The 25,632-nt window shown below is 42.7% G+C and overlaps 2 protein-coding genes across 2 annotated transcripts; one reads left to right on the top strand and one right to left on the bottom strand.

The window, feature by feature from the left end:
- Window positions 1-2,511: 2,511 nt before the first annotated feature.
- On the top strand, window positions 2,512-15,192 carry ddx51 (DEAD (Asp-Glu-Ala-Asp) box polypeptide 51). The gene is made up of 16 exons (XM_086122114.1): window positions 2,512-2,622; window positions 3,885-4,216; window positions 4,318-4,475; window positions 4,756-4,906; window positions 4,987-5,132; window positions 7,837-7,908; window positions 8,136-8,242; window positions 8,328-8,436; window positions 8,508-8,650; window positions 10,957-11,155; window positions 11,268-11,383; window positions 11,475-11,591; window positions 13,076-13,177; window positions 13,296-13,359; window positions 14,158-14,292; window positions 14,860-15,192. Exons 1-16 carry the CDS (start codon window positions 2,600-2,602, stop codon window positions 14,881-14,883), a joined length of 1,998 nt encoding a protein of 665 aa, XP_085978240.1. The 5' UTR covers window positions 2,512-2,599; the 3' UTR covers window positions 14,884-15,192.
- On the bottom strand, window positions 14,800-20,816 carry chchd1 (coiled-coil-helix-coiled-coil-helix domain containing 1). The gene is made up of 3 exons (XM_086122115.1): window positions 20,519-20,816; window positions 18,312-18,430; window positions 14,800-17,567 (listed from the first exon to the last, which is right to left on the bottom strand). The coding sequence occupies exons 1-3, from the start codon at window positions 20,655-20,657 to the stop codon at window positions 17,460-17,462; spliced, it is 366 nt and encodes a 121-aa protein (XP_085978241.1). The 5' UTR covers window positions 20,658-20,816; the 3' UTR covers window positions 14,800-17,459.
- Between the last annotated feature and the right edge of the window lie 4,816 nt (window positions 20,817-25,632).

Raw genomic sequence — 25,632 nt, 5'->3', positions numbered from 1 at the left:
GTGAGAAGATTTTTTTCTAAAACAGAAATGCTCAACAAAAAATGGAATCGCTTCAGTTCAGCCACTTTGGTAAAACTTAAAAAAACAAAAAAAACATATCACTGTTTAAATTCTTGAAACCACATACAATAAAGGCGGGTGGGCTGACATTGTTTCGACAACAATTGTCTACAACACAATTGAATTGAATTGAATTGCCTTTATTGTCATTACACGTTCATGCAACGAAAATTTCACTTAACAGGCACGCTCTGCACAAGAAACATGAAAAACAATGACGAACATGGGATACGGGGCCTGTCGGTACTAGGTATGAAGAGCCCCGAGATCTTAGTTCAGAAAGGAAACCACGAGGGAGGGAGAGGGGGAAAAAAACATGCTCGAACTATCCTCTTCTGAGGATAATTAAAGTCGAGGAGAAAAAAAAAGACCCTCGCACGTAAACAAGCATATGACGGTTACAACAAGTCATAAGACATAACATGTAATGAGGGGGCGGCTGGATGGAAGTCTGTGGCCTGTTTCTTCAATGGCGTCGATCAGCCAAATCTGCGATTACTTTTCTGAGCGCGGATCCCAATTTCTCCAAGTGGTTCTCCATCTTGCAATGACGCTCCAAAACCGCATCCATTCTGCGGTTGAGCTCTGAGTGTTGGACATCCGCGCCATGCCATCCATGAAGACCGGCAGCTTCTTCACTTCCAATGAAGCCGCTCCTGTCGGTTAAATTTTACGATAGATCAGGAAACTGCTAACACCAAACTTGTTGTTGTTGTTTCTTGAAGATAATGTGTATCATTTTAAAAGAGATTTCCCTGACGTTATTAGTCAGAAGGTATTTGTATGGAAGAGACCATATTTTTTCCAGCGTAGATTATCACCAAAACCAGACCAGTAAGAAATAATGTTCGGGGTTGTCAAGATATCTTTTGAAACAGGGAGCGTATGTTAGATGGGATTTGCCAATAGCAGTCATTTTGGGGTTGGTAAGCGGGTTGGGGACACCATACATACTCGTACCCTCAACGGAAGGTGCAGTTAAGGGGTACAATTGAATTGAATTGAATACAACTTTATTGTCAAATGTGCTGTACGTATGTGTACCATACAGCACAGATGAAATTTCTTCCCTCTCAACATAAAATGAGGAGCCGCTGCGGGTGTCCGCGCCGCCATCAAAAGAAAAGTTAACAAAAAATGACAAAATAATACAAGGCAACACATGAGACACAGACAATCGTGCAATCTTAACCACTTCCCTGCATACACTTTGTTATCTAAAGCAGTTATAGATGAAAGAGGAGCGAATCAAAGTGTCCTTTTCACCAGTGGATCAAAGACGTCATACTGCAATGTGCACACGTCTGCTACAAGCTAAGATTAAAAGCAACAAGAAGCTGTAGCATCCATTAACGAAAAAGAGAGAGTGGCTCTCTTCTCCTGTCCCATGTAAGTCCGCTTCAATTCCTAGCCGGGACTCCCAGTTCTACAGACGCATCGGCGCTCTCCGCTGACGCTCCTTTCTTCTCATCGTCGGCTCCTCAATCCATGCATCCATCCATCCGCAGACTGTCTATCAGCACCGACCTTTTCGCTGAACAAAGCGGGGCTGTGAAAATGCTGCCTACTTCAGGCGCAAGACACAAGTGCCCCAGGGATGTCCAGCAACGACAGTCAAATGGCGCCAACATTCCTCCCCAAAAACAGTGCTGGTATACCCAATGCTGCCGAGAAGGCGCAAACACCAATCACAGAGTCTCCTCCTTGATGAATGTCGTGGCCAAAAAATGCTGAAAAAAGTCCACATCAGGTCCACACTACGTAACAACAACACCATGTGACAAAACAAAGACAAAAACAGCAAAAAACAACAAAAAACGCAAGGGTCTTGAAGAGCACTTGCCGACGGCTGCCTATTCGGGTGCCATACAAGGGTGGAAGTGCAAATATTTGGACAGGGCCAGACAGTTTTCCAAACATTTGTAGAATTAGAACGATCCTATCCTTCAAGTGCTTCTCGGTCATTTTGTCGGTGAGGATAGTAAAGGAAATTTCCTAGGTAAAAACAAGAATTCAAGCAGGCTCTAGAGTGCACTTTTCTCAGTCATAAATTGGAAAAGCCCCACTTGCTACCTTTTTAGAATGCAGCAAAAGTCCGTGATGTATGCAAATAAAATAGTAAAAAGAAAGAAATCAGTCTTCATTCAACACAGTTATTATGTTCAAGGGAGTAGGAAGAAGTAAAAAACTTATCTAGTCCTACCCCGTTATGTGTTTATATCTAATAAATCATTTTTATATCAATCAGAAAAGAAAGAGTAAGAAGAAAGAAGTCTCCGTTAAGGCTCATACTTTACCCTTAACCGTGATATTTTTACGGGTTAATTCTCCTTGACTATTCAAGGTTTTCTTATCTTATTTTACCTGTCTTTCCGCTGCGAAACACTCCAGTCCAGTAGGTCGCGGTAGTGCACCAAAAGTTGGTTTTTCTCACCGCCATATAAAATTCACTAAGGAGCATGAGGAGGAAGAAAAAAGAAGCGAAGGAGGAAGTAGTAGTTGAGCAGTTTAACAACACAGAATTACATATTTTGACAGAATGTCTTTGTTTCAAGTAAACAGGTAGGAATGAGTGGCCGTTTACTAAAGGTGTTTTACGTCTTACCCTCGTTTGAGCAAACTTAAGGAGCTCTTCGTGACACGTATATCCAATTCATGTAAATGTGCCATGTGAAACGTGGCCGAGTTTAATTTAGAACTGATCCCGGTTCCATTTCGAGTGGAAATGGGTATTTAAAATGTATTCGCACCCCATAGACACGTCCTAATTATTCAGGTTGGCTCGGTTCTTGCAGTTCTACTTCCGAGAAGACTTTCATGTACTTAGAACGTTTTGTTCATAGACTCATTTATGCAGACTATTGCGGCAACTGCGCGACCCTCGTGGACACAAGTGGTTCAGATAATGGTTACAATACAAAAAAAAGTGTTATATAGCGCTGTCACAACAGCTGAAGCTTTCACAAAGCGCTTACAGAACGTCTTCAAAATGTGATCACCTTAACTTACTTTTTACACCTTATAATATGAATCAATACCTTTATGGATGTACGTCATTTTGACCTCAGAGCTGATCAAATAATAGAATTGATTATCCTGATCGAAAAAATAATAGCTCACACGCTGATGCACCATTCCCGGGGTGAACTGCGGATTGATTGTCTTGCCCATACTCTACATTTAACATTTCATGTTTAATGGATAGAACCTGACCGGTGTTAGTGCTACTGCCTAATAAGTACAGTACCACGAAGTGTTTGTATTTTAGTCACTTTTAATTGTGTTTTCACATATTCTATTCATAAAATGCCTATTCATTGTTGAGTGTTTTTTCAAGCAAAAATGAAAAATCAACTCTAATCAAATAATCAAAATGTTGTTGTGAATAACAGCATCGCTGGGAAAAGAGAGGCACTAATTTGATGATCCGTCATGCATGAGCCTTGCAGTGCCAATTTATTTGTTGCACGTCTTGGAAATATGATATTGTAAACACGAAGTAAGACTTAATCTTTGGTGGCTCTGTGGTTATGTCTTGTTTTCAACAAAAGAAATTGGAAATGTTATAAGTCCCATCCCCTGCTATTGGGTTCTACCATTTTCCTGTGCTTAAGGAAATGCTTTCACCTGTTTTTTATATACGGCAAGATTTTTTATTTTTTAGGGGACAAAATCTTATTTTAAAGCCATATTGTCCAGCTGTAGGATCATTTTAAAGTTGGTTAGCTTTCACGCATCTCGTTAAAACTCAAGATGTCTTATTTATTTGAGATTTTTTTTCAAACACACTAAATATTTCTGGTGTTTTGATATGTTTCACGCAGGTATTTTGGAGATGAGTTAGATGGAAGTACTTCAAAAGAGTCCCGGTCTCTGGCGTTACTTGCCCAACTGCATCAGAAGGCCAAAGAGAAGCAGAAGCAAGGTTCCACAGAGGACAGAATACAGTGTTCTGAACCACATGCAGATCATCTTGATGTTAGAAAGAAAAGAAAAGCTGACAATGTCAGCAGCCAAGAAAATCCAAGTCGTAAGAAAAAAAAATCAAAGGATGCACTCATGAATGTTTCCGCCGATATTCATTCAGAGCCTGTTGTGGATGAAGAGAAGAGAAGAGAGAAAGTTGGGAATAAAACGGAAAACAATATCCAGTCAGGTGTGTGCTGGCTTTTTATCCACCTTGCATTTTCAGCAGCAGAAATCTACAATGCTTGTTAATCCTAACATGATTACATGTGTTGGTTTGTTCATTTTCAGACTGCGTAGTTAATAAACTTTCAGAGCCTAGTGCCATTGGTAGAGATGGAGAGGTTGAAGAGACAGAAGATAATATTCCGAAAGAAACCTCAGGGAACTCTTCTTTTCCATCTGGTTTCACAGTTCTGGGAGGGTTTGAAAACAAACCAGTTCAAAAGGTACAGTGAGTTGTTGATGCTCACTAAAGCATCTCTGGTGTTAATGTTCCAAATTGTAACTCGTATGAAAAGTAAAAAGTGTCCTCACTTTCTTTCTTGCCCATGATTGGCACGTATAAGTATGTAGAATGTTACTGTAAATTACTGTAACACTCTCCAAAGCGTGCCGTTTGAAGAATCTAATGTCAAACACACCAATGCTTGTTGTGGAGTGGTTTCCATCCTGTGTGCATGCACACCTTTTTTCACTTTGTTATAATGGTGCTTTACCGCTTCACAGGTTCATAGAGTCCTGCCTCAGTGGCTGGCTGAGCCTGACGTTATCCCCCGAGACATGAAAAGTAAACTGGTGACTTGCTCTGACATCAGAGGACTTAGTGTGTCGCTGCTAAAACAGCTGCACAATCATGGAATTCAGCACTTCTTTCCAGGTGACTGTAAATTCGAGGTTTGTTTGGAACACGTTTAGTACTTAACATGTAGATGTTGCTCATGTGACCTTTCTTCACAGTACAAGCAGAGGTCATCCCAGCCATCTTGGAGGGTGCACAGAATGGACTACTGGTCGGACAAGCTGGCTATGAGCTCAGAGATTTTTGTGTTTCTGCTCCAACAGGCAGTGGCAAGACTCTGGCTTATGTCATCCCTGTAATACAAGTGAGCTGCCCACAAGCAAAACTACTTCCACCATGCAGCACATTTCAAGTACTGCTGTCTAATTATTCCTCTTTTTTTTCCTTTCCGCATTACACACTGGTTCTCTTAACTACTCTCGTCATTTAGTCATTAAATCGGGAACGATATCCCAATGCACCGTAGGACACCATATACAGTCACCGTGATCTATAAGGGATCTTTCTAATTATGTTTCAGAAGAATCAGAATTTTTGTCACGGTATTGAGGATTCATTGATGCCTGTGGGTTTGAGATCTAGAAGCACTATTGTTCCTAAGTCCTCCTCTTCGAACGATGCTGTCGCTAAGGAATTGTGTTGTGTTGAACAACATTCAGATTTTGCCACCAACCTTTTAGAAACTGAAAGGTACTTTTTGGGTACTGAGTTACATGTGAAGGGCGACCAGTTTCATACACACTTCCAACATAACATACGTGCTCAAATTACCCAACATAATTGTATGTTATAAATAATTAACGATATTTGCTTTTGTTAATGATTTCTCACAGTACCGGTAATTAGGAAATGGATAAATATCAATATGCAACATTTTTTCCCCCATATAAATCTCTGCTAATGGTCACATTTTCAAATGACCACTTCAACAACATTCCTAGGAAATCACAATGTCCCATCATTGAACATTTTTTAAAAATGTCAATGCTTCACGATCTTGTTAAAAGGTTTGTCAAAAACAGGAGACAAATAGTCAGGCAAATTAATTTCAAACACTCTTCTGCGAATAGCCCAGTAAATTATTCTTGTTGTATTGTGTATAATTTTTCAAACTAAATTATATTGCTTGAATTTGCAGGCATCCATATTTTCATTTGAATGTAAAACGTATAGGGAAAGGATACTTGCTATTCCCATGGAATATAAAGTGCGACGGGCCATCAATAACAATTTTCTGCAAACAATTGATGCTGCCTGCCTGATGCTGATTGCCAATACCACTAGTTCAAACAACAAATGTACCACAAGCGATGGTCCCAAAAGCCTTTCATAATAATTAAAATGCTAACAAAAATCTTCAGACATTGTTGTACCCTTTATTAAATACATTAAAAAGCCTAGAGCTAAGCATGCACAAAACCATTGTACAGTAGCTGTGTGTACGGTATATCAAGACCCAGGCTCATCCTCGGGCACAGGATTTAGTAGGATTTCTAACAGTCACTTGTATTCATGCTATTCACAGCATTTATAGTGATTACAGACGTTTTTAAAACAAAGCACACATACACCACCAGGACACAGAACATCTGTGTGAATTTGCACTTGTGTTGGGTGTGTCTGGGTGAAATTAGTTATTAGTTTGCCCTTGAGTGGTGAAGGTCCTATTTAGCTGACTGAACCTTGTGTGTTATCCTTGGTTGTTGTGAGTCACGAACTGCTCCACTGTTGTGCAGCCCATCGGCCCCTGCATCCTTTTTGATCTTCTGCTGTATGAAGCGCCGTCTCACATCCCGTTCGTGAATCACCAGGGCAGGGACAGCGGGTCAGGGGTGTGAATGAGGTAGTTTCTGGTGGGGGGGTGGGCAGGTGTGTGAAGAGAAGGTGTCCTCCTCAAATCTGCAGAAAAACATGTTTCATCGCCGGCCGGTCCCTTTATTGTTCATTGCGCGGTGGGATGCTCTCCTGTAGTTTGTAACTGCTTTCTGGCCATTCCACACGGATGCAATTGTTAGCAGAAAACTGTTTTTTCAGGCTTTCTGCATTGCTTCTCTTCCATCCTTCCATTTTCTAATCCTTTTATCCTCGCACGGGTCGCAGGCGTGCTGGACCCAATCCCAGCTGTCTTCAGGCAGTCGACGGGGTGAAGCCTGAACCGTTTGCAAGCCAGTCTCAGGGCACACATCGACGAACAAACATTTGCGCAGGTTTTGGTGAAGCACGACACGGCAGAATGTGCATATGTTTTGTTGGTCCTTGTGAGAAGTTCATCCATCCTGTTTGGCAGAGAATATTGATTAGCAAAATGGATCGATGGGAGCGGGGTTCCAGCTCAATTAGCTTGACGAGCACGCTGGCTCATTTCCACCTTCTCCTCCGGCGCTGTCTCCATACTCCGTACAGTCCAACCGCCCAGCTAGCTATTATCTCAGAAAAACCTTGTGGATTTGTGTGTGTGTGTGTGTGTGTTTTGACCAAAAAAAAGTCTGAAAGTAGAATCCCTAAGGCTTAGCAAGCCTTCTCTTGAATAAGTAAATGGTGTAGGGTCCCCAAAAAAGAATGGAAAAAGACAAAGACAAAACTGAGGAGCATATCACCGAGGCGGTCTCTCGTGTCTGCGCCATCTTGGTATGTGGTTCTCATGGTGGAATTTGCAACCTTGAGCCACCCCACCTTGCTCTGCATGACCATGGTCAAAATTATCCATCTGTCCATTTTCGAAAGCACGTGTCCTGTTCGTGTATGATTGTGTGTGCAAATATGTGACTATGACCCTCTCTAAAGCGAAACGGGCACCATGATGGTGTAGATCTTCAATTACAATCACTTCAATTACAATTTACTGATTAATCTTCCACCACTGTTTTGGAATCCCCGATAAAGATTGTGTTCTTCATCAACTCCGATTATGGGATTAAAACTTTTGGGATGCTTCGCCCCTTATCAGAATGTCAAGCACCCATTTGACTCTAGCTTCGAGGAAACTAACGGTGTTCTTTTTCCATCAGGTGCTGATGAAGAGGGTTGTATGCGAAGTCCGCGCCTTGGCTGTGTTACCGACCAAAGAGCTCGCCCAGCAGGTCTTCTTCAGATGTTTTTCTGTACCAATAACAACATTAATGAGGCTAAATCTTTCCATGCTTTAGGAGTATGGCTGTTTTTTGTTTGTTTGTTTGTTTGTTTTTTTCAAATTGCACATAATTCAAAGGAGAATAATTCTCAAAATGAAAGTTTTTTGGGGGGGAGGGCGGACTTAAGTGATATATTTGTAGTGACTGGAAGCGGTTGTTACTTTTCGACTGTCTAGGTTTGCAAGGTTTTCGCAACATACGCTGAGGGAACCGCTCTGAGAGTGGTCATGCTGACAGGCCAGAAGTCATTTGAGGCAGAGGTGGCCTCGCTTTCTGAACAGAGGTGATGGTAAAAGTCCAACTCACTTAAGAGCTGTAAAGATGCCCCATACTTTATAAATCCATTTTATTTCTTCATTATTTTCTAGAGGCGGGATAAGACGATGCTTAGCTGACATTGTTGTGGCCACTCCCGGTCGACTTGTTGATCATATCAACAAGAATACGGGGATGTGTCTGGATCACCTCAGATTCCTTGTAGGTTCCCACAATTCAAGTGTTTGTTATTTTCAAACTGCTGTTCTGATTTATTGTATTATTTGGGACAGATTATTGATGAGGCAGACAAGATGATTGACAGTATGCGTCAGTCTTGGCTCAGTCAAGTAGAAAAGGCAGTGTATGGAACGGCGGACCAGAGACCCCAGAACATCTTCAGGCAAAAAGCAGCCTTGTATGTCACAGCAGCTAGGTGAGTCCTTCAAGGCATTACTGTAGTTATTACACACACAGTAGGTTTTGGGCATTTCAAAATAAATAAATTGAATCCGCCCTTAATGTGGCCTGTAACCAAAGCATTTCAATTGAAAAAAATATACTATATATATTTTTGGTAACTAGCATCTTTATTATTTCAACCACACATAGGACCATACAAATCTGAACATATGAATACAGAGGACGTCGTACATTTCCACCCGTGTTTAGTTTCCACAACAACGTCCATGTATGGCTGTGACGGCCCTTTAACATAGGAAACAACAAATGAAGTACAAACATATTTGGGGAAAAGAAAAAGAAAGAAAAAAAACAACACACATACAAATAAAAATAGCAGAATATTGTGATCAACGGTGACAAGTGTCCCTTTTGTTGGATTTATATCCGTAATCTATAGTGACCTCTCCCGATTCGTGGTGCCATTCCCTCATTCATTTGTTTTTGTACTCCTCCCATTTTTCCCATCTCGTTTTAAACTTCCCTACTTGGACCCTTAATATGTATGTGAATCTTTCCAACTCAAATATTTCTCCCACTATTTCCAGCCATAGGTTCTTTGTTGGCAGGTCAGTTTTAAACCATGTTCTTGTTATGGCTTTTTTGCTGGCAGCCAGCAACACTTTTACCAAGTACTCGTCTCTCGTTAGTACATTTCCTTGATTTATGTCGCCCAGATACATCACTAAGCCGGTCTTTGGTATTTCATTACCGATTATCTTCTTCAGTTCTCTCCAAACCTCTTCCCAATAACCTTTCAGCCTTTGACATTTCCAAAATATGTGTGCATGATCTACAGATCTGTCCTGTCCACATAACCGCCAGCACTCACTCTGCCCTTGTTTGTATTTCCCGGTCATCTCTGGGGTCATAAAAAATCTCATGATATTTTTCCAACCAAACTCCCGCCAACGCCTCAAAGCGGTTCAAATTAACAATTTTAATCCATGTAACCATGTATTCGAATGAAACCGAATGACCAAACGGAATGAAAATGCTCCATATAACCACCAACGTTGAAATAAAAAGGCCGAATCCAATTGGAATTTCATTCGGATTCGCAGGGGGTTTTGCATTTGTCAATTTGAACAGACACCACATAGGCTTCAGCCAGTCTGTGTCCGGTATGCGCAGTCTCTGTCTTAAAGTAAATGAATAGTGACTACCGTAAATTCCGGGCTACAGACCGCACCTGATTAAGAGCCCCATGCTCAGATTTATAAAGAAAAATCCATTTTGTAATTATATGCGCCGCACCATATTCTAAACCGCTGGCCAATGAGTAGGCTGGGGTTTGCTTCTGCGTCCCTGCCGCCTGCTCCAGGCGGCAGGGACGCAGGCGCTCCGCCTCTGGGTGAGGCCGCAGACGCGGTCCCCCGTTGAACCCCCGCAGAAAAAAAATGCAACAATTTCTTCAGGTTAAAATAATCTCCATATTTTTATGAGCATGATCAATGCATTTGCACAACGAAATTACGCTGAAACACATAATAAGAGGCCAGACAAAGAGAGATCTTGATGCGCATTTGCGTACTTACGAGGAGAAATACTGCAGCCCACTAGGCTTTAAATAGAATAATGCAAATCATATAAATGGGAAAAGATATATGAAATTATTTCTCTAGTCAGCCGCTTAAAAATGATCATCGTTGGCAGCTTTAGGCCCGATGCTGCGCGGCTCAAAGCACAGGTAAAATGTGTTCTCTTCTTGTTTTCATTATGACGGAGGAGTCATACAGTATGTCATATACAATACCGGACCGAAGAGCCTAGGTTTGAGAACATTAAGTGTTTCTGTGTTTAGTTACGTGGCAGAAGCTGAGCTATCAAAAACGTATCACTTGTAATTGTAGGGATGTAATAACAATAACGATGACGGTGTGATATTAAAATACCATCATTGTCATGTTACGATATACAAAACCAGCACAGCTACGTCCTCCGCCCCAAAGAAACATTACTTTTCACTTGATTCAGCATTGTGATCGACATGGACTATGTTACTTTCTGCCCATAAGCCGACAGAAACACATGACTGATAAAACGACTGGCCAAGCCCATTTCACTGCTGTTAAATACAAAACCACAATATGATGCAATTTTTTTGGGGGGGGGTATCTTAAGTGTTTTATTTATTTATTTGTTTGTTTACATCATGAATTTTCATACAGCATTGTGAGGTCTTTGCTCACTGCCCCACAATATCTTGATAATGATCATATCATGAAGTTCATATGCTGACGTTTGGTTTTGACAGTTGACTCACTTTCTCCATTATAGCTTGTCTCCTCCTCAAATGCCACTTCAGAAGCTGCTTTTCTCTGCCACACTCACCCAAAATCCAGAGAAATTGCAGCAGCTGGGCCTCCATCAGCCAAGACTTTTCAGATCTGCCAAGACTGAAAGTTGTTGTCACGTTCCTGAGCCAACTATGGACTTGCATGAACCTGAGCAGTTTGACTTCCCCCAAAGTCTGACGGTTAGTTTTCTGTGCATGGAGGCAAATGGATTGTCAAAATGTGTGTCTCTGAATCAATTGCTTGGATGTTTTTTTTGTTTTTGTTTTGATTTATATATATATATATATATAGGAGTATTACCTGCCCTGTACGCTGAGCAAAAAACCTCTGATCATCCTTCATTTGATCCTGCGCATGAAGCTCAGACCCATTCTTTGTTTTGTTAACTCCAGAATGACAGCTCACAGGTTAGCGAGAAACACTATTTTATGTGTTCGTGTCACTGTTAAGTATCAATGCTATTTAGTGTCTGAATATCTTTCCATCTGTTGGAATCAGACTTCACCTGCTGATACAGCTCTTTGGTGCCGTTGAAGTCGCAGAGTTCTCCTCCAAGCTGTCTCCCACAGAAAGAAAGAAGACGCTGAAAGAATTTGAACAAGGAAAGATACACCTGTAAGAATGCACAATCCTTGTCACACTCAGTGCGAGTTTAAAAACATTGTGACCACATTCAATCTAGACCCCTTGATACATCTTCAAAATTTCTTGATTTCTACTTTGCCTATCCACAAAATGAAATAGATGTAAATCATTGTTGTCTGAAATTATGTGTTAGTAATCCCGATTGCCTGAAAGAGCAATTTATTCGGACATCTATTAGCGTAATTAGGCACAAAATCAAATGGTAAACATAAGCATGGCACCATAACATGGTGGGGGCATGTAGTGGTGATGTGACCAGAGGTAATGGGTAGTTTTTCTTCGTTTTGATACAATGTCAATTACCTGTGCACTAAACTCCATTTTCAATTAATTTAAAGACCAGAACAAAGCTTGTCTGAAGAAAATAGTCAGCAGAACATAATGTAAGAAATTGTAATCAATAGATAAAATGCGTGTGTTTTCATAATAAGGGCACCCACCATAACAAAATACTAAAAAGTGGAGGTGAGGGGGAAATTATCCACATCTTAAATGGGTCTATGCACATATTCTCCCTTGGGTGTCTTGAAAGGCGCTTATAAATAAAATGTATTATTATTATTATTATTTGTGGAACATATGCTTCATTAATTTCAACCCTTGTTGAACTAACCTTCACAGACAATTCAATTCAATGGCATAGGAACACTAACCGGGAAACAACCCAATGGGGAATATAAAGAAACTGTAACACCATATACAGTAAAAGGCACATCAGATTGTAGGGCGCACTGTCAGCTTTTGAGAAAATTGATTGCTTTTAGGTGTGCCTTGTAGTGTGGAAAATACGGTAATATTAAAAAAAAAAGTTTTTACTTTGAGAAATCCGTGCCTCAAATGGCATCTTGGTGAGCGGGCACGGCCCCCTATGGCCCGCCCAAGAAGACGGGTCCGACATATGGTGTGGGACAGGAACGAGGAGCATGCAACACAGCCAGCTTTCTTAACCGGCTGGATTGAATTACAGACAGCTGTTCAAATGTCAACCAAGATAAGATTTAGCTGCCAACACAACCAGCGTTGGCCACTAGACTGACTGGCAATGTGGAAACTTTTTTGGACAGTGGACGAATGCTCCTCCTCTTGTCCGCTTTGAAGCAAAGTGAAGTCACTCCCTCCCGCATACAAACACGGTGAACACGCACGTGACATGCGGCCCGTCGTGATATTTCACATTCGGTCGAGCGATATCAATTGGTCTGGCTAGGGGCGGCCGCCACACAATTTTGAACGCAGATAACGTCCCAACTTCATTGGAATTTGGTTTATATTAGCACAGGGGTACCAACAATTTTTTTCACTTTGTGTATTATTTAATGCCATGGGCCAGATTATTTAAAAAAAATCCTGTGGGATCAGGAAAGCATCCACCTACGATATGCACTCAATGTCCAACATGATGCACATATGCACAGTCTCATTTGTAACGATCCATCTTCCATTGGGTTTTGAAGGTTGATTAGTACGGATGCAGCGGCCAGAGGCATTGACATCGCTGGGGTCAAATGTGTTGTGAACTATGATGCACCACAGTACATCAGGACATACATTCACAGGTGAGCCCTCGTATGCTGAGAGGCTGTGAAAGTAATCCTGCATTCAATTGCTTGACTTGTTTTTTTTTTTTTTCATCCTTAAATGGTGGTTTCATCATTTCCCCGCTTCTTGTCTCAGAATTGGAAGAACTGCAAGAGCTGGAAAACCCGGCCTGGCCTTCACCTTTCTGCTTGAAATACAGGTTGAACACATCCACGTTAATGCATGCCTCCCTCACAAAATGTTAGGGATATTTGTCTTTAGTATGACATTTCACAATGTACCTGAAATACACTTATCATGAGGTGAACTTGATTTGACAGTTTCTAAATGTTGAGTCGGATGTGTCTTAACCTCCATGGCAGAGGCTTCGTCGAACCCCTGAGACCGATTCACCAAACCCAGTTTAAGAAACCATTGATCTAGCCATTAAGTGTGATTACCTCTGGGGAGACTGGAAGAGTCACAGAAATGCATGGATTCGACCAAATGTATTGGTCGATTCATGGATCTCTCACCTCTTGTGAATTTTGCCCTCAAGTTCCAGATATAACAAAAAGATATGCAAAAAGTACTGTATCGCGATCACCGCATTGGGCACCCCTGGTCTAGAAAATTTGGCATTTGGCGACAAATTTGTGATCAAGGCTAATACTCCAACAGTCAGTTTTGGGCCTGACCTGGCTTATAAAGCAGGCAGGTAACAAGGCCAGATTTGAGACGAGTGAGACTCGTGAGGAAACGCCCACTCACCGCTGGAGACTGAAACAAAAAGCAAACAAGACAGGATCATGATGGGGGGGGGGGGGGGGGGGGTTCTTATTCGTACTTAAGTCTGGACAGTCACCTCGGACACTTTTGCTCTAGGTGGCCCGGCCAGGTCTCCAGAAAACTCAACTCCTTAGCATCTCCGGGTCCTCCAAACCCCTCCACTGCAATAAGCTGTCTCCTCAGGTTGTCCAAATAACTGGCTGAATCAAAGTTTCTGTCGTTCCCTCAGGAGCAGAACTTCCTTCAGATGGTGACTGAAGCGGGGAGTTTGGGTATTCGAAAGCACATTATTAAACCTGAAAACCTGAAGAGTTTGGAAGATCGATATGAACAAACGCTACGGGAGCTTGCTACTGTCATTAAGGTAGTATTACTGAATGTTAATGGCCTTCATTCAAATGAATGAGTGTAACAGTTCATTGGGTGTAAAAGGTCCACACAGAAAAAAAAATTAAACCAACATAAACAATTTAAGAAGTAATACAATATTAATTTCCGAGTGCAAATATACATTCACTCTCACGGGACCAAAAAGTTAAAACTTGGAAGATTGTCCCACAAGAAAGCAGCTTCACATTCTGCTCGTGCAGATTCTAGGAGAGCCAACAAGCATATCTCACCTTGAGAAATTAGTGCTCTGGCAGTTTAGTAAGGCTGCACAGATTCTCCAAGGTACGATGGTTTCCGACCATTTAAAGTGAGGAGGATTTGCAATTAAAATCTGAATTTTACACAAAACCCATGCAGGTGGCTAATACTCGATCAATATGATCAGTGCTCAAGCTAGTTTTTTGGACCAGCTCAACAGCTGTTAATACCTAAAAAAAAAAAGATCCAGCTTAAAGGTCATGGAGGAACAAAAACCAGAGAATACATGTACAACAATTTTATTCTCTTGCTCGCCAATAAGTTGCCTCTTCATTTTTTGCAGGAAGAAAACGCTAACTGGAGATGATGCCCTCTTTTGTGAGCTGACAGAAGATCGCTTTATGAATGGAAAGCGGTCTTTTATTGTTTAATGTTAATGCAAAATACAACACATTATTGTGCTTTAACAGAACAGATTTATTTAATTTGCTGTCGGCCAAATTACGGCTTTGCCCATTCTCATATTGAGACTACAATACAAGGTAGTGTAGAAAGGTTTGTGAAACTGCCCCAATTTTAAATGAAAAACTGCTAAATTACCAGACTGAATAAGAATCAATGTACAGTACGTTGTGTGATTGGTTAATAAATCCTGTTTAAAGTGTGGTGAAATCAATTTTAGCGTGGTGTGGGTTCAGCTACACATCACCATAAATGGCGCTTTTCACAGGTTACCCTCTTAACTCATTGTTTTTCATACATTATTTTGGTGACCACTGAGTTTTTCTTTCATGAACAGAGGAGTATATAATTCGACATCTATAAGCATGGAATGCCTCTCCCTCTCCCTACCAGTACTTTGGCAACCAGTACTGTACTTTGAATGAGCCTGACTCGCCAAGCAAAAAAAAATCCTCCTTGACACACATTAATATCAATGACAAGCCTTCACGAGTATCTGACAACATAAAATAGGGCCGGATGCCAGCCCTATACAATAAGTGGTTTCGGTAAAAAGATAAATATCAATATGCAAGATTTTATTTCTATAAATCTCTGCCATTATATTTTAAATTGCTCATTCACAACCTTCTGACAAAATGACTTGCCCGACTTCAGTGTAGGCAACGCAGCCATCTCGTTACTCTGCGTCCCGCGTCCTAGACGCACAATTTCCCCGCAGGACGCACAGTTCCAAATAATGGGCGTTTTTGGGACGAAAGGAAATTTCTCGGTCAAAACAAAAAAAACTACGACACACACGCCAGCGATCCCGCGGCCGTGTAGCAAACGTGTTTATGATTTGTCAATTAAGGATGGTTAGACTATTAAGGATGGAAGAGACCTGCTTTTGTTCTTATAAGCCTCCTCTCTTCTCTCTCTCTCAGCCGCACACACACACTAGCACGCACCGTTAACAACACTTAGACACCGATTTAAGATCAAAGAGTAACCCTTGTGATAAGACAGAAAGATGCACAGCCAATCAACATGGCTTTGCTGCATCTTCTCAGCCCCCCCTCACCCCACATGTACTGTATATGTTGCTCTATGTGACTCACTGTTGTTTTGCTGACTTTCGCTGCTCCTCGCAGACCGTTTGCGGACTTTTTTTGTTTGAAAAAATCCGCGATGCACTGAAGCCGCGAAAAACGAACTGCGAAATAGCGATGGATCACAGTATAGGCTAATCGCTTTGAAAAATATTATGAAACAGTATTGGTTATTCTATAAATTTACTGGTTGTAGCATGGTAACTTTTGGAATAAAACATACGTCACAACGTGTAGTCATGCTAATGTTAACTGTTGGTAGAACTAATGATGACGTGTGATAGATTTTTTCGTCAAATCGAAAGTAGATTATACACGCATCGTTTTAGGAAGAGGATGTCAAGCCACATCAATACTTACCTGTATTAATGATTACCAGTAAATTAATCTTTGCAGTGCGATTGGAAAAAAATACTCTGATTTTGTGGTATGTTGTATTCATGTTGCCATATGAGTACAACATATTTTGATCCATTTATTTTATTGAATAAACCTGGAGTACACAGCTACTGATGGAATGTTCAGTGTTAATGCATAATTTTCAAACATTTACCCTTGAAACATTATACTTTTGAGTTTCGGAATTCTTGATTATGAATATCAGTCAAAATAGAAAAATGGGTTCCTATGATGAACATTTACGGAACCCAAAATTAGTTACCGTGGTTTCCCATTGGGCAATCCGACGGAACCGAAAAACGGTTACCGTGAATTTCCGAAATCCTCAGTCCTGCTACTGAATTATTTAAATTTTTGCAACGTTTATTTATAATTGTATGTATATGTTGTTGTTTGCGTCATTATCATATGATATGAATTGAATAAGTAGACCATTTCAGAATTCGAAATTTGGGACTCTCGAAATGCAAAATGGGACTCGTACTTTTCTGATCAGCGAGTCCTTGGGACTCGCTGGTGGTAAACTGTAAAATTACCACTGGCAACGGTTGCACTCCCACCGAGTGACTGTATGAACTAAGAACGATGTGTCCTGCGATTGACCGGCAAATCATCCCTGGTGTTGTCCGCCTTTGAACCAAAGATGGGATATTCTTTAGCTCAACAGAATGAGCAGTAGAGAAAGTGGTTGGATTGTTTCAGAATATCATTCTCTGGAAGCAATTTCATATTGTGGTGCGCAAGGAAGAAAAGTGACAGATAGATAAAATATTGCCAAGCAATACAAAATATTGAAATAACATTTTCATGTTATTAATGGACAATGCCCTAACATTATGTAAGTTTATACGGGACTCAGTAGAGTAGCTTCTTTCAAACTTTCACATTACACATTTCCGGTCCACAAGATAAATATCACTGACACTTTAAAATGATGAAACACTATTACAAGGCTCAACAGTGTGTCTTATTTTCAACATCAATCATGTTCCTAGATCTCAAATCGTAGAGTGGGATATCTCTTCAACAGGGTGTTGGTTTGTTTTGGTGTCAGACGTCCTTGAAGAGTAGTTTCTCCTGATGTTTTCTTCATTGAAGCCTGCAAGGGGGAAAAAAAGGATTTGTTGCCAATGTCTTTTAAATCATATTTACATGTGTGTGTGATTTATGACTTCCTCATATGTTTATGCCACATTTGTTTTGAATAATTTTGTGAAATTGTCAGTGATCTCAGAAGTTCACAACCCTAACAAGTAGAATGAACTGTCTGCATCAAACTTTGGGCGATAGTTTCATAAAATCGTTCAGCTCTGAATTTAATTACATGTGGGACAATTCACATCGAATTTCTTTGCTGTACCGTATTCCCGTGAAACAGTCATTTTTATCGCAACCTAACCAAAATGATAGTTTGATGATAATCTAGTCGAACCTTGGTTCACAACCATCCGGTTCAAATTAAAAACAGAATTCATCCGTTCCCATCGTGGGACAAAGTCACCACTCGGGCACGGATGCACCAATCACCCTGAAAAAACGGACAGCCAGATTGTGGCCGGGACGCTGGTGAACGGGTCAAGATGCCCAGTCATTCTGTTTCAGGACACCTACCTACCAGTACCTATAATTGCACGTGTCTCTGGATGAAAAGCATACAGTCTCCGTCACCAAAATGCGCAGAGCGTGTTGCACCGCATATCAGTGAACGGTGATGATAGAGGAAGCTATCTTAAAAAAATGGTTTTGTGACATTTTTGTACTCTAAAATTCACGATACAGTACTAGTACTTGGTGGAGGGTTCCACTGTTCAGCGTAGCAACTGCCTTATACATGTAAATGTACCTGAGCTTTTCCAACACAGGAGTAGAAATCACCCATCTCTTTGGAGCACAGGCTCTCCACAAAGTTGTTCTGTTTCCAACAGGCCATCATGACAGACAACTCTGTGATGCAGGTGGCCTCTGTAAAAAAATATATATATACATTTTTTTTCAGCGCGGCGATCGACACAACATTCCTATCAAGTCTTATGGGAAACATTTCAACGTATAGTAACATCCAATACCAAGTAAAGTGTACAACTGTGACAGAAATGTTGAAAGTTGTTTATAATTGACCAAAGACACCTTTGTGACCTGCAAACTTGTATTCTTCTGTTGCAATCAACATTGGTGTGAGAACATTATGCATTTGGGAAGGAAAAAGTACATTGTTGCATACAGCACTGTTCACAGTACGAGCTGTGTTCCGATGGAAGGTGAATCAGTCTGTCTCTGACGGACACCCATTTTACTGACAGACAGACGCCTGTCGGAAACTTTGAAACACTGATGGCATAAGCGCCGACTTAAGTGATTTTCAGCCATTACTAACCCGACAAGCACAGACAACCTTTGGCAATCTGTAAGAAAACAGTTTAAGAACGTGTTCTAAAGGCAGCAATTTCACGGGCTCTACTAGAAAAAGGTACCTGCCAATATCCATTTCGGACAGGTATGTCCAAAGTCTGCCCGGGGGCCAAATGTGTCTGGATTTCAAAAACCACCGGCCTACAGCCTCTGACATAGAACTCAAATATGCGGCCTGTCAGCACTGTTGACCACAGTCAAAAATACACATGTACAAAAAAGCTGTTGTATATTTGTATCGATCAGATCACAAAAATTTCTAATATGGACTTGGTTTAAATGTTATGGCACAAAAATCTGACATTTGAACAAGGGTGTGTAGACCTAAATAAATAATCATTATACACAAACTAGTCTTTATATTCAATTATTTTATTTAAAATTTCTATCCAGTACAATATAATAGATTTCCATACCTGTCAACTTTTCGGAGCGCCAACCTGTATAAACTACCCCAAAAATCCTTATAAAGAGCAAAAAAATCCATATAACATACCAAAGCATTTTATATGTCAAAATAACGGCAGAAAAAAACCCACGAAATGTTCAATGATATTTATTGTAGATCTCCATAATACAATGTCTGGTTAATGTCTAATCATCATTCTACTTAGTGGCATTACTGTGTTCAGAGTTGTATTCCGGAAATGAAAGCATTCGAGTAGACGAGCACCGTTCTGGGCAAAAGCAAACGGAACTACCTGTTAGGGGGGGACACAAAACAAAAAACGGAAATTTTCAGAATCCGTATGATTTGTGCGATACGGCCATATACGTAAGATTCACCACAAAATCCGTATGAACTATGGCTAAACCGTATGAGTTGACAGGTATGGATTTCTATTTTCCAGACTAAATTCGCACATGACGTATATTGTGTTGCTTCTCAGAGAGGCTGGAACGGATTAATGACATTACTTTGATTAAGGTGACACGGGACTAAATTTTCACCCCCATCCCATCCAACTCCCACAGAAAACGAGTTCCACCCCGTCTGAGACCATATTTAAAAAAAATAAATCACATCCCCTTCCGCCCCGGTGAAATGAAAACGACCCCCATCCGTCCTGCGACGCTCCCACTCCCATACAGCTCAAGTTACAGGTATAAGCTTCATGGTCAGCTCCGTTACAAAAAGATAACCTTTATTTGTCCCACACTTTGGAAATTTGCAGTCTACAGCAGCAAAATTAGGGGGGGGTTAAAGTGTTTCATTGCACAAAATAAATGTTTCGGAAAAGAACTATGTAGTACAATATAAGTGCAATATAAATAAAGCATTACCAATATATTTGTAGAATAAATATAATAAATTAGCAATAGCATCGAAATTAGGATTTATCTGCGATAATAATATAATATACAGTGTATATAATAATAATAGCTAGAAATTAGGATGCATATAAAAGACTAAAGTTGCATTCACCCGTTGATTGAAAAGTTTCTCGCCGCCTTTCTTTCATGGACTATATTTCATGCAACATTTTATTTCCCTAATTGGATTATCCTGCTCCCGAAGCCGGACGGGTTCCCGAAAAAAAATCATCTTTTAATTAATCAACATTCAAATGTAGTTATGATCGTGGCTGTATGTTCGTAATATATAAAATCGGTGTTACCGTATTACAAGCAAAGGTTTACCTCCTTTTTTGGGTTTGCGGCTGGTCACTGAATCTTTCAGGACAAGAGGTTTGTTAGGTTTGAGTACAGGTTTTCCATTCTGTTTGCAGAGCATCCGGCTGACCTTTTCCTGAAACACAATTCCACCCTGTGCCGCCATTGAATTGCTAAACAGCGCAACTTCTGAGCGATCTTGAAGCAAATACTTTTTTAAACGTCAACCACGTAATAAATACTTTTGACTCGCTTTTTACTCGGCAAGTAGAGTTTCATTTGGTATTGCTTGTCGTCTTCTTCTTCTTCGTTGTTGTCTTCTTCGTTGTCATATTCTCTCTTCTTTGTAAGTGCACTACCGCCACTCATTGGTTTGCGATTCTTACTGCTCCATTTCGGAAATTGGATGGGCGGACGGCCAAATAAATAATAATAATACATTTTATTTATAAGCGCCTTTCAAGACACCCAAGGACACTTTACAATAACAAAATAAATAAATAAATATTAGATTTAATTGAACCACGCTTATCGTGGGCTTGCTGGGGCCTAGCCCAGTCTTAGGGCAGTGTGTGCGTCGTACACCCTGAACTGGTTGCCAGCCAATCGCAGGGCACACATACGCAAACATATAGGCAATGTTCCCTCTTGTTGAGATGTGCGCTTTGTTCGGGATGCATTTGGGAGAATAATGACGTGAGATGAATTTTCTTGTTTGACTCAAACAGGTGGCATGTTTATTTGCCGACTGCACAGAGAGCAGCCGCTTCTCATCACCACTGAACCGGAAGTAACTACATTTCGCGCCGGATGCAGACCGGATATGGCGTTGTTTCTTGGGTTGCCAGATCCGTTCTAAACAAACAAATATTATGTCCCAATGACACACTTCTATCATAAAGAACACATCACAGCATCACAGAAATGAGGATATAAAATACTGTTTCTTAACACCTCTAAACTGCGTCTGGTTGCACACTCTCAGCGCAATCACGACACTCAAAGTCCTGTACTTGCGCATGTGCCCTGCTCATACCCGCTCCATAACAATAACAATGCGGCGGAGATAAGTGACGTTAATGCTACCCCTTTATCACGGCGAAATGAGCGAGCAGTGAATGTGATACGTTGACTCCCCAAATCAAAATAAAAATGAACTGCGTTTCTTTTAAGTTGGAACGGCTGTCGAAGTATGTGCAAATAAAAGAACAAGCTGTGAAACTGGGTGAAATCTTTCCTTTTTCGAGTGAAAAGGGTCTGCTCTCCAAAACATGCAGCGAAGCAAAAGTTGTAAGCAAATTTTCCGATGGAAAAATATGGACTGAATGCAAGCTGGACTACCTCAAGTGACACATTCAGCGGAAAAGTAATGTAATGCCCTTCGGTAGCGGAGAGAAGGATGCTCGCAGTCGCTGATACTATTCATCATTTTTAATAAACAAAATAAGTAATAAACACACGCATTCAAAGGAGTTGCTGTTAGCCACAACTCACGCCCATGCGCTCCTCACTCAGACTAACTGTATTCCCAATATTCCCCCAACCGGGCTCCTCCCCTCTCTATGACGTCACACAAATACAAGAAACAGATATTACACTGCCCTCCCCTTTATGAAACCCTCGCCCCGAGGGTTCAACAAAAAAAGTCCTCCAGCCATCGTGGTCTTCGTCTCCGTCTCTGTGGTCGGCCTGGCTCTGAGTCGATACCACCTTCAGCTGGCTGACTCGGGACAACATTGGTGGGATCAGGGGAACATGGATCCATCACATGTTCTGAACTGGCGGATGAAGCGGACCCCGCCTCAAATACAGGAACATCGCTGCCCCGGGAGAGGGCCAACCTGCCCCGATGTAGGGCAACCTTTCTGCCCCTGGGGGGGACTGCCACCGGATAAACTACCTCCCCTACCCGCTCAAGTACCCTACATGGCCCGTCCCAATGGCTGTCTACCTTGGGGCAGCGCCCTTTTTTCCTTTTTGGTGTATACACCCAAACCAGTTCCCCAATCTGGAAGTTCCGCCACTTGCTCCGCACGTAATAGTTTCGCTTTTGACGTGCACCGGCTTTCTCCAGCTGGTCCCGTGCAAACGCGTGCGCTGCCTCCAGCCGATCCTGCAGTCTCCGGGCATACTCCAGCCCCGACTGGTCCTCTGAGCTGCCGGGAGGTCTTCCAAACGCCATCTCTGCCGGTGTCCGAATTTCCCGACCCAGCATCAGCAGAGCAGGAGTACAGCTTGTGGAACTTTGGACCGCTGAACGATAAGCCATCAGTACCAGCGGGATGTGCTGGTCCCAATCACGTTGGTGTTTGGAGGTGAGGATGGCGAGCTGCTGCTGCATGGTGCGGTTAAATCGTTCCACAAGACCATCGCTCTGCGGATGCAAAGGGGTGGTGCGTGTTTTCTGCATGTCCAGGCGTTTACAAAGAGCAGCAAAAACTTTGGACTCAAAATTTCTGCCTTGGTCACTGTGGAGGATATCTGCAGTCCCAAACTGGCAGAACATGCCCTGCAGGAGCGCATCCGCCACTGTCTCCGCCTCTTGGTCTGGCAGTGCGTATGCCTCGGGCCACTTAGTAAAATAGTCCATCGCACATAGCACGTAACGGTTCCCTCTGTCCGTCACGGGGAAAGGGCCCATAATGTCCACAGCAACCCTCTCCATGGGCGCCTCAACCCTCTGTTGCTGAAGCGGTGCGTGCGATTGGTCTTAAGGTCCCTTGTAGGCCGCACACTCGTCACAGCGGCGGCAGAAGTCCTCTACGTCCCGTCGATGCTGACCCCAATAGAACCCTTGGCGCAGCCGTCGGAGGGTCTTGGTGCTGCCAAAGTGTCCTGAGCCGGTGCTCCCGTGGCATGCTCTCAGCACCATCTCGTTAAGAGCTCCGGGCACTACCACCTGCCATCTCTCTTCCCCGGTGGCTGGTTCCTTCCAGGCACGCTGCAACACGCCGTCCTGGAGTCCCATCACTCCTTCCCAGGGTGGCCTCCTGCCACTCTGGACCCACTGTCGCACAGGATTGAGATCACGGTCCTCTTCCTGCTTGGCAGCCCACCCTGCAGTGTCCACAGCCTCCAAGGTGCAGCATGACGGTCCAGCAGCAGTCGCTTCCCCACGCAGCTCCAACTCCCTGGCATCCCGCCGGTCGCAGGAGCTGCAGCCACTAACAGAACATGGCCGCCGGGAAAGGGCGTCCGCATTGGCGTGCTGAGCCCCAGCCCGATGTACCACAGTGAAGTGGAACGCCTGCAGCTCCTCCAGCCACCGTGCTACTTGGCCTTCTGGTTCCTTGAACGACATCAGCCACTGTAGTGCGGCGTGATCTGTCCTGATGGTGAAAGGCACGCCACACAGGTAATACTTGAAATGGCGTGAAGCCAAAACAACTGCTAGCAGTTCACGTCTGGTAACACAGTTGCGTCATTCACTCTTATTGAAAGTGAGGCTGAAATAGGCCACCACTCGCTCACCTTCCGGCCCCACCTATGACAACACCGCCCCCATGCCGACATTACTTATGTCCGTGTCCAGCACAAAGGGCAAGGCTGCATCTGGCGGGGTGAGAACAGGAGCGTTCATGAGGGCTCTTTTTAGGCTGGAGAACGCTTCCTGACAATCCGGCATCCAGAGGAAGGGTTGGTTGTCTTTAAGGAGGTGGAACAAGGGCGCCCCAATGCAAGAGAATCCCTTCACGAACCGTCTGTAGTACGATGCCAGCCCCAATAAGCTTTTCAACTGCTTCTGGTCCCTTGGTATTGGCCAATCTTTAATGGTGCGGACCTTCTCCTCCAGCGTGCTGATGCCCTCATCGTTCACTCGGTGGCCCAGGAACTCCACCTCCCGCCGCATAAAGTGGCCCTTTTCTGGGTGCAGTTTCAGCCCAGCCGCTGCAATTCTTCCCAGCACCAGTCTCAGAGACTCAATTGCAGTCTGAAAAGACCCACCATGGATGAGGACATCATCCAAATACACCAGGCACCTTTGCCTCGGAATGTTTGAGAGCACTGTGTCCATCAAATGCTCAAATGTTCCTGGTGCATTGCATAGTCCAAAACTCATTGCCCTTAAACTCACCGGGATGTCGATCACGCTGCTTGAACTCACAGCGCGAAGAGTCTCTCAAATTAAACTCCCCAAAGCGCCTCTGCAAAGCACCTACCAGGGCGCTGTAATCGAGTCTCTCTCCGGGGCTCAGCAGCAGCAGACAGGATGTAGCCTCCTCCGTCAGCGAAAGCGCTAACTGCATCGCTTTCACCTTGTCCGACCAATCCGCTGCGTCGGCCACCAACTCGAACTGTGCTCTATAAGCCTCCCAACTCCCTTTTCCTGAGAATTTAAGAGCTTTCATGGAGGGCCACGCGAGCCCAAGGGCGCCGCCATGTATGTTTACATCCGTTGCGATGGCGGCAGCACCTGCCGCTACGTCATGGCGTAACCCCATTTTGGCGGGCCCGCGCTCATTTTGGCGTGAATCACCAGCTTCGTGACGACCGCGGCCGTTGCAACTCGACTCGGGCATATCAATCACGCACGGTACGGCTTCATCCTTTACCGTCCGCCGGGTAACGGGATCGCCGCACGGAACGGCCTCTTCCTTCACCTTCCGCCGAGTACCGGAGTCGCCGAACATCCTTTCGCAAAAACGGATGTGCGACGGGTGAATCCAAAACTTCTGACACCAATGTAATGCCCTTCAGTAGCGGAGAGAAGGATGCTCGCAGTCGCTGATACTATTCATTATTTTTAATAAACAAAATAAGTAATAAACACACGCATTCAAAGGAGTTGCTGTTAGCCACAACTCCCACCCATGCGCTCCTCACTCGGACTAACTACCGGAGCCAATATTCCCCCAACCGGGCTCCTCCCATCTCTATGACGTCACACAAATACAAGAAACAGATATTACACAAATTTGAATTCTGTTTGAATTATACGAAGACTCAAGATGGGAAAAGGGATTGGTACATGATTTCGGGGAGAAAAAGAATCGGCTGTCCCACAGAAAAAAAAAATGACCCTGAGCAAGTTAAAATCCGCATTTTTTTTACTTGCCATCAAAATGAATGCATTAATTGCTGTTGTAATTAGTTTATTTTAATAAGCCATGAAACTTTCGATGATCCCAGGTGTGATACTG

This window comes from Hippocampus guttulatus, chromosome 10 (assembly GCF_054856545.1).
Source record: "Hippocampus guttulatus isolate MCC_2025c chromosome 10, RoL_Hgut_1.0, whole genome shotgun sequence".
NCBI lineage: Eukaryota > Metazoa > Chordata > Actinopteri > Syngnathiformes > Syngnathidae > Hippocampus > Hippocampus guttulatus.
Note: the sequence above shows the minus strand (reverse complement) of the source record. Positions and strands in the feature narration are given on the sequence as shown.